Consider the following 9812-nt stretch of genomic DNA (forward strand, 5'->3'; position numbering starts at 1 on the left):
GGTATTGATAAACATTTGGAAAAAATTACAAGCAACCCCCTATGATATTGCAAATCAGTAAATTACCCCTATAAAAAAGTTAGCAAAATACTTCCCTATATTCTTTTAAAATGATGCAATTTATCTTCTTAGATGAGGAGAGTGGGTGAATTGCTCTACTTTTAAATAATGGAGAGAGATAACTCAGTATTTTTTTTTTTATATAGGAGTAATTTATTCATTTGCAATAGTACATGGGATAAATTACATTAAATTACAATTTTTCAAATAATAAGAGAGTATTTATAATTATGTTAAATCTCATAAAAGCTCATTATAATTTACTCTAAATTAAACAATATCTCAATTCAATTAATTCAATTAATATGATAAAAGTTAATCTTTTGCTGATTTTTGTCCTTCCCTTCCTAAGCAAACGCAGTCCTAATCGTATCCACACATTTGAATACCGAACGTAGGCCTGTTATGTGATTTTCATAATTAATGGTTCTATCTATGGAGTCGGTCGGTTTAGAGATAAGCACAAACACACACACACACACACTTACACGTATTTTTGTTTTCTTAAGGGATAATTAACTCTATTGTTTGGGAAATTACATGTATTTATTTTTTAAGTTTGCTTTCATCTAACAAATAAATTTTTACGTCAGTCAAAATTCACCGAATCTGTTGATATTAATAAAAAATCAAAATAAATCTATATTAACCTCCAATTGATTTATTATTAACTTATTGCAAATCAACTGAATCTTTTTATTACCAAATCACCATCATACGTCTTTCATGCGCTAATGCATGTGAGGAGATATATTTTCACGATTAATAATCAATTAATCGAGTGTAAACATCAATTTTCGTTCATTTTTTTATCAATATCGACAAATTCAGTGAATTTTAACAAATGACGGATTTATTTGTTAGACGAGAAACGAACCTTCAGAAGTACTAGCTAGATGTAATTTTCTAAATTACAAGAAATCTATAAATTATACCAAATTTTAGAAAAGGGGACTGTGATTGTCCCTTTTTTCTAATATATATTTAGAAAATCAATTTTTAATAATTTTATGATTATCATATTTGAAAAACCAAAGAGAGGATAGATGAACAAAACTGCAAAGGAGAGGACAAAATCATTTTGATTACAAGTAATCCGTGATGACGTTCTTGCTCACTCTTATCTTATTCTTCGTCATGGAATGTTATTTCTATTTATACATAATAAATAATATTTTTTATTTTTTAAAATATATTATAAATCAGAATATAATTTATAAACAATGCATCATATTTTCAAAGAAAATAAAATCAACTTAAAAGCATTATCGACACACCAAAAAAATCAAGGATGCGTAGACGAAGGCGTTTACCATTTTTTAGAAACCTCTATATGAAATTAAACTATACCAAAATTATTTGTTCACAAAAGCTTATACCTATTAAATTCTGACAAGATTACTTGAGATGTTAGTTTTAAAATTCAACCACAATTTGCGATTGTGTAATCAATTATCAAAATTATGAATCCAAATGTCATAATTATTCTTATTGAAAATAATTATTTCAGAATAAGTCATCCTATAATTAATTATTTCATAATCAATTATGTGAGTATTGGGCCATCATTGGAGATGAACAATTAGAGGTGTTGTACAATCACCAACTGATTTAATTGGACTGTTTATTTAAAATCCTATTATATCTTTGATGTGGGGATAGATTATGAAGGTCTCTGCACAACCTTCTTGCTAAATACCTCTAATCTTAAGACAAGCTTTGGAATTTCTTTTTTTAATTCAAAGACTTTGGGGCCTTGCTCCGATGCCTCAATTATTGTTTATAATAGTTTCTTAGACCTTCCCAACAATGTACGATCCACCTTCGGACAAGTTTTGAAACCTTAATATTAAGTCTCTATGACTCGACCTTTAAGATCTACAAAACCCTAATGTGTATGGATAACTATGACAATTAATCATTTTAATGTCAATAACACAAGTGAAATCGTACAATAAGGCTTCATCTATAAATATTGACCCTCCATGTGATGGGCATAACCGTTTGCTACCCACTATTTTTGTGGTGAACTAATTTTTATATCCTATCTGATCTGTCGGACCAATGACTCAATAGCTTGACCGGTTCGATCCTCGGTCCAATTTTGAAAACATTAGAGGGCCATTGTCGAGGCTTCCCTAGCGTAGTTCTAACGATGGTGTGTTTTTTGCAAATTTTGTATTAAAGATTCAAGATATACCATTTTAAGTTGGGGGTAGCAATCATTCAATAAGTTCTATTTTCTTTGGAACAATAGTGTTCTACTCTATTTAATATATGCGATCAAGTATATAATTTTTTTTGTAAATAAAATAATAATATATCCATGACATGCATGTATCTACACTAATATAAAAAAAAAATGTCATTTGCACTCACAAACGTGGTTGGTAACACTGGCACACCAATTACACCTCTACTTGGTAATTTTAAACATTAATTGTCCTTACTCTTTTTTTTAAAAAAAAGGGACTTTACGTCATTTTAACACTACTACACTAATTCTTTTGTTGTGTTGATAATATTTTAAGTTGATTTTATTTTTTCTTTTGTTGAAATGTGATTTCTAAATTTATTATTTTTTTATTTATAATATATTTTAAAATATTAAATATTATTTATCATATGCATGCAAGCTCGATGGAAGATCAGCATTATTAAATGAAATAAATAAGTTCACCGCTACTTTTTAACCATCTGTGTGTGGAAGGCTTTAATTTCACCCTTTGCAAACTACAAGAGATTTCTCTTGGAAATGTGCTCATGAGAGTAGTACTTTTTGGCTGCCCCCACCTTTATACACTTCATCCTCTACTCTCTGTCAGAGATTAACTCAAACACTTATTACTCAATAATGTTAGCATGCTTTTCATTGAGCACTCTCGATGTTTTGCCTGCGAGGAATTTTCGCTCAAGCGCTAGGCCGAGTTTCACTCCGGAAGACGCCCTCGTATTTCTCGAGAGATGCACGAGTTTTAAGCAAATGAAGCAAATACATGCGAGGATAATCCGAAGCAGCCTCCATCGGCATCAAGTAATTGTCACAAGATTGATTCGGCTTTGCTCTTCCTATGGGAAGCTGGATTACGCCACTTTAGTCTTTGAACAGATTGAAAACCCATCAACGTTTGCTTGGAATTTGCTTATCAGAGCATACACTGTGAATGATTGCTCACTTCGAGCTATTATTTTCTATAATTTGATGATTTGCCGGGGTGTTGATGTGGATAAGTTCACGTTCCCGTTTGTGATGAAAGCATGTTTGGCTTGTTGTTGCATTGAGAAGGCGAGGGAGGTTTATGGGTTTGCTGTTAAGACGGGGTTTTCTGGAGATGTACACCTGGATAACGTTTTGATGGATTTGTATTTGACGTGTGGGAATTTAAGTGAGGGGCTGAAGGTGTTTGATAAAATGCGCGTGAGGACTATTGTCTCCTGGACTACGATGATCGCTGGGCTTGTTTCCAATGGAAGAATAGATTTAGCGCAACACATGTTTGACAAAATGCCGGTGAAAAATGTAGTTTCTTGGACTGCAATGATAAACGGCTATGCTAAAAGTGAGAAACCGGAGAAGGCTTTTGAACTATTTGCAGAAATGCAGCGTGATAACATAAAGCCGAATGAGTATACACTGGTTGGCCTCTTGATGGCTTGTGCTGAATTAGGGAGTCTTAAATTGGGCTGTTGGGTTCACGACTTTGCAATCAAGAATGGGTTTGAGGTTGGGGTTTTCCTTGGGACTGCTCTCATCGACATGTATAGCAAATGTGGTAGTTTGGAATATGCAAAACGAGTGTTTGGAAACATGGAAAGTAAGAGTGTAGCTACATGGAATGCAATGATTACTAGTCTTGGTGTTCATGGGCGTGGTGAAGAAGCCCTTGCACTTTTTCAGGAGATGGAGAGGTTGAGCATCAAGCCTGATGCAATAACTTTCATAGGCGTTTTATGTGCTTGCCTGCAGACGAACAACATTGAGAAGGGTTGTAAATACTTCCATTACATGATTGAGAGTTACGGTATTAAACCTAGCCTTGAGCATTATCTTTACCTGTTTGAGATGGAGTCCTGTCTGGCCCAGTCGCTTGATACAAAGTCATCAGATTTTCCCATGTTATGACGTGTTCATAGAGCAACAACAATACTGTGAAATCAACTTTTTGTGATAAAATGGTTTCTCTTCTGAGATGCCATGCACCAGGAGCCTCAAGGAACTCCATTATAACGTCGAAGCAAGATCTGGGCAAAATTGAAGAGGAAGAATAGAAGAAAAGGCATGCCTTTGGTCGGCTTTTGATTGCCACTCATGCATTACAGTTGAGATGAACAAGTTATACCAAACTCGAGCGTTGCACATTTTTTAATGCCGGGAGAACAAGCAAGGTGATACTGTGTCTACCGAAGAAAAACAGCTGAATCCTTGTGCATTTTTAAATGTCTCAAAAAGAATAAATCAGAGTCTAGAATAGGGGAAATCATGTCAGCTTTTATATTGTATTCTGGTCAGTAAATTTACAGTTACCAAGTCATTAAGTTGACTGTCATCATATACAAGATCAAGATTCCATGGGAATCTGAGTAATCCATCAGCCGGTCCATAGTTGCTTGAAAGTTCAGCACTATATATAACATATAACTCTGTAATAAATGTACGTGTAAATAACCAAACTTTAAGCAAAATGCCACCATTTTCTGGTTACAGCAGTGCATCACGGATTACCCGTGCCAATACTCGTGATGATAACCGACTAAGCACCTCAGGAAGAACTTTGGCAGAGATTCCGGGCAGCACTGGAAGTAGCTCTTGGATCACTTGAGGAACATTTACACCCTGTAGAAGCAGAGAAGATGTTCTTTAAGATGTTAATGTGATAGCCACGGGCTGGAAAAGTTAGAATGTCGGCAGATCAGATGCATTCTATGTCGTACTGTCCAGTGAACAGAAGATGCATATGCAAATTTGCTGTTAAAACAATTTCAAAATTTCTTCTGGATATGCAATGCAAAAATACTAATCCGCACCATTGAATTATCATTGAACTTGTAGAGTTAGGATGGATGGGTTTCTACTAAAATCAAGTTTACTCTATGTAAAAACAGTTAAATGAAGCAATCCCAGGGAGTCCTAGAAATGCATTTTTGGAACCATCATCTTCATTTCTCATGTGTAAGTGAAATCACTTTGTGGGCATCCACATGGATTTTACACCAAGGATTACAGACCTCCTGTATCCCATGGCTACCTCGTATGTCTCGCAAATTTTAGTCATCGTTCCTATATTTATAGAAACGGGCATCCTCATATCAGAATGAAAATTCAAACATAAACCTGTTCCCAGTAGTGGAGAATGTCCATGAGCAGTTATGCCAATAGATGCCATAGCACCTACTTCGAGCATCTCCATTGCTCATCTTGAATTATAAAACTATGAAACTCTGGCACTGTGTGACTGATATGAAGGATGAGAAACTTGTAGTTACCTGATTTGACGAAGCTGCAGTTCCAGCAGCTAAGAATCCAACAATTTTCTGAACATTGTTCAGTATGACTTTGTCTTCCTCGGTTATTGTGGGAAGAAGTGCAGCTGTCCTGATAGGTCCGAAAGTAGGAACCAAGCTAAAAACGGGGGATACATTCCTAATTCCAAGAAATGCCATTATCTGAACTAGCTGTTCCCTTGTTACAGCATCTATGCCCTTCACAATCTGTTCATAAGTCAACCCAGAATAACATTAATAGGACCACATAAATCTATTGGTAGAAATAATCAAAACATTAAGAGATCTTGACGTTTTCTGGAGTTATTCACTACTACCCAATGTCTTTTTCTCCAAGTTTATACAAGTATGAGAAATTTATATGTTTGGTTATCACCATCATACAATATCTTGACCATTAAATAGAGGTCCTCTAACAAATAAAATCAGCAAACATAGATGTTAACCATCAACATAAGAACAATCCTATTTTGGGAAGTGAATATACCTCGTCTAATAGAAATTCTCGAAAAAAGTTCCCCTCATCAGATAGTAAAAATCCCAAGGCTGCTCTTGTTTGAATTGGCTGTGTTTGAGAAGCACTGCCCACAAAACCAGGAAGCATATTTGTTTGATTTTGCAGAACGCCGAGCTCCGCCATTCTTCCATTTAGATTTTCTCCACCTCCGCTCTTTGCTGCATCTATGAAATTCTCAAAAGCTTGCATGACATCAATAAATCTTTCAGCATCAAAAACGCCAGATTTCCCATATATTGTGTAGCGTAAAGCAGATCTAAGGCGTGGGGATTCGTCAGTCAGTAGCCTCTGATATGTACAAAAAAGAAGAAACACCAACTTGAGAAAATTATTAATGTAAAAACCAAAGGAAGAGAACTGTGCACAATAAGCTTAATAAACATTAGAACAGCTGGAGTCATAGAAATAACATGCATAGAAACATACATGTGAATCAATAGTGTGTTTGGATGCATAAATATCAATTTAATAGACAATCACGGAAATTGTGGTAGTTCCAAGTATCTATATTTGTCTATGTGTAAGGATTAAGTTATTGTTCAGGGGGTTGGCATCTTATGAAAGATCAATGCCATCTGAGATCTCTTATCATTAGTTTGATGGGAGCTACCACATGAAAGTGTAATATTTAACTACATGGAAAATTGAAAGATTGATGGAGCTTGGCAGACTATTTATAAAGTCATTTCAACCAAGTCAATATTGGACATCACATTCTAATAGTGGCACAGTCTAGGAGTTGTATTTCTGACCTGTGCGATATACGGATAGGCTTCATCCACAATGGCAAAATCAGGATTTCCCACCAAAGCTATGCCCTCCAGCACCCCAATTGCTCTAATTATAAGTGCAAAATAAGGTGGTATTCTGAATGGATAATCAAATGTTATTTGTGCTAAATCTGAAGCCAACTCCTGAAAGTTGATATTTTTTGCTCCACCACCTTCAAGTGCCTGATCAAAAACCTTTGCCAGCACAGGCAAAATGGGTTCTAAGTTAACTCCTTCTGGGATAAAACCAAGTTTCACAAAATCTTTTACGATAGCAGCATAATCTCGATGAATAAGGTGAGCAATAGCTTCAATCATGCCATATTTCTGATCATCCGTCAATTTTGTCACCAAGCCTGCCATTTCGATGCAGTTAATAACACAAAAGAGAGAACCACCAAATGGCACACAAAAATCAGAAAAATACTGGTATATAGATTACAGATTAATCTATACACAATTTCAGCAGGCCGAAGGCAATACGTTAATTTCAGGAGATCGGAGATGGAATAAACAAATCCTGTGAGGAATAACCCAACTTTCAAGTATGTCTAGGATGGGGTAAATACTGATGTCTGAGTCTAAGCTATTAAAAGGTAAATTTCACTGCAAAAAGCATGTTAACCTATAAGGTAGAGTGATAAATAAATTACCAAAATCCAGTATAGCAAGCTTCCCATCTGGAGTCCGAATTAAATTTCCTGGATGTGGATCAGCATGGAAGAAACCTGTGTCAAGCAGCTGCAGATTGGAACAGAACTGAGTAAGTTAAGTTATCAAATCAATCTATGGATGCATCATTGGTTGATCTTCTTAATGTGGAGATTTAAATAGCAACAGTATGTTAGTTTTTTAGAGAGGCTACACTTTCGATGCATCAACCATGTCTTTATTAATTCAGGAGTTAGAATTATTTGTAGCAATATTTAGGAGAAATCCCCAATGAATGGGTGTTTGAACAAGTTCTTCAAATATTGAATTCACCAATATTACATATAATGGGTCTTTCGCTGATCAAGTTAATAGATACATTATGCAGTGTATTATTCACTCCAATTAAGATGCTAAGATAAGCTCCAGTTGCAAAAGTTTTAAACAATTCCACTCATAACATCTTCAGCAATGACAAATAAACTCCTAGGCCCATTGTATCGTAGTCTGATTTCCAACAAGTACTGTCAATTTCCTCCATAACCATGAATTGGCACTCAGCATTGAATGTCACTTTGTATCATCTTCTTCAGAGAACACATCCTAAAACACCAGCCAGTAGGTATATAATATGGAGCAATGTACGCCAACGCTCCTTTTCTGCTCGAGCAACCTTGACGCTTTACCAAATTTCTGCCTTCTCTCAGTCAAAACTATGATATTTGTCTAGGGATATACCAAACTGATAATAAATTTTTATCCTTTACCCATCTTGGAAACTATTAATTTCTGTAAACTTTGCTGCTAACAGGATATAGTGCTCTTTTTCTTTACAACACACAAAAGTAGATGAACTCATAAAAGATTCCAATATTTAATTAAGAAGTACTTCCATAGAATACTCCCTTGTTTCGCAATTTAAATCTCTTACATTCCTTCAAGAGATGTTCATGAATAATGTCCTATCTCGTAGAAGTGCATATATATTTCACTGGTTGAAGTCTCAATAATAAGATTTGTGCCAATCCATATAAGCCATTCTATGGTAGACAATATAGATGGAAACTATATTGTAATCAGAAGTCTATGGTACAAGCAAACTACGCTTTTACATAGAGACAAGTACTAAAGACCTTTGAAAGGAAACCAGCCAACGAAAAGGTGCTATAGTATCCAAAAAATTTAGACAAAGTTCAACATGGATAAACTAATCACTCTTTCAGAGCCATATGATATCTCCTGAACCCAATAATACTTTTCTCAATACATTGAAAGGCATCTCGAATTTCCAAATACTAAGTTTCATTAACTAAATAAGACGATTACCTGCTTAAGGTAGCATATAACTCCAACATTTACCAGTTCTCCAACATCGCTTTCAGTACTTTGTGACAGCTTCTCTCCTTCTATCCATTGTGTTGTAAGAACCTTCCTTGCAGTGTATTTGTGGTATGTCTTCGGCACAACTACCTAGAAAACAGCTTTAAGAGCCGTCAAATCGTGGGAAGATTCCTTATTTCATGGATCAGTAATCAGTTGATTTTGCTAGATAAGAAATCTCATTTGATTTTACAGAAAAATTACCTGGGGAAGGTCTTTTTTCATCATTTCAGCAAATAATGTTCCATTTTCCCCCTCATTAACATAATCAAGCTCCTCAAAGAAACGGGCAGCCCATTCGTCAACCAATCCAACAACATCGATGGAGATCTAACAAAATTTAGATCTCACTCAATATCAAGTATATTCATACCTCTTCAAGTAATACAAGAAAGGAACAAGTAAAATCGTACCTGAGGAAATTTACGAAGAACAAGACCCAAGTTCCTTATAATAAACAAATCAACGGTCACAGTCTCAAGAACAAAAGGCCTCTGTACCTTAACAGCTACCAAATCCCCATTTTCTTTTAGCCGGCCTTTATAGACCTGACCGAGGGATGCTGCAATAAATTTCCAAGAGAAGAAGACAATATATAACCTTCAGGTACTTGCACAAACTAAGAATACAGATTGATATTCTGAAACATAAGATAACCTAAAAGATCCACCGAAATTTTATGCAAAAAAAATGGAAACAAAAACTTTAACCGATTAAGATTACCAGCGGCAATAGGGGAAGCAGAAAGTTCAGAGTAGATATTATTCCATGGCTGTCCAAGCTCCTCTTCAATAAGAGCCATAGCAACATCATCGGGAAATGATGGAACCTACAAACATGATAGTCTTAGAAACTAGTTGCCGGAGAATACAGATATACACAAAAAAATATAATCAAAGTCTTTCCTCTTGATTATTGTTTGAATCTCATTC

The 9812-nt window shown here is 35.2% G+C and overlaps 2 protein-coding genes across 2 annotated transcripts in view; one reads left to right on the forward strand and one right to left on the reverse strand.

The window, feature by feature from the left end:
- Window positions 2776-4458, forward strand: LOC105171858 (pentatricopeptide repeat-containing protein At3g26630, chloroplastic). Its single transcript, XM_011093105.2, has one exon. The coding sequence runs from the start codon at window positions 2915-2917 to the stop codon at window positions 4181-4183; it is 1269 nt and encodes a 422-aa protein (XP_011091407.1). The 5' UTR covers window positions 2776-2914; the 3' UTR covers window positions 4184-4458.
- The window catches only part of LOC105171857 (uncharacterized protein sll0005), a 10176-nt gene continuing 4893 nt past the window's right edge, over window positions 4530-9812 (reverse strand). Inside the window, exons 5-13 of the mRNA XM_011093104.2 lie at window positions 9604-9709; window positions 9294-9442; window positions 9085-9210; window positions 8827-8970; window positions 7503-7590; window positions 6832-7205; window positions 6050-6367; window positions 5545-5769; window positions 4530-4894 (exon numbers count right to left, since the gene is read on the reverse strand). Of these exons, the coding sequence (XP_011091406.1) occupies window positions 4760-4894; window positions 5545-5769; window positions 6050-6367; window positions 6832-7205; window positions 7503-7590; window positions 8827-8970; window positions 9085-9210; window positions 9294-9442; window positions 9604-9709 (1665 nt within the window). The 3' untranslated portion in view covers window positions 4530-4759. The remainder of the gene's footprint in view (window positions 4895-5544; window positions 5770-6049; window positions 6368-6831; window positions 7206-7502; window positions 7591-8826; window positions 8971-9084; window positions 9211-9293; window positions 9443-9603; window positions 9710-9812) is intronic.

Source organism: Sesamum indicum, linkage group LG10 (assembly GCF_000512975.1).
Source record: "Sesamum indicum cultivar Zhongzhi No. 13 linkage group LG10, S_indicum_v1.0, whole genome shotgun sequence".
Taxonomy (NCBI): Eukaryota; Viridiplantae; Streptophyta; class Magnoliopsida; order Lamiales; family Pedaliaceae; genus Sesamum; species Sesamum indicum.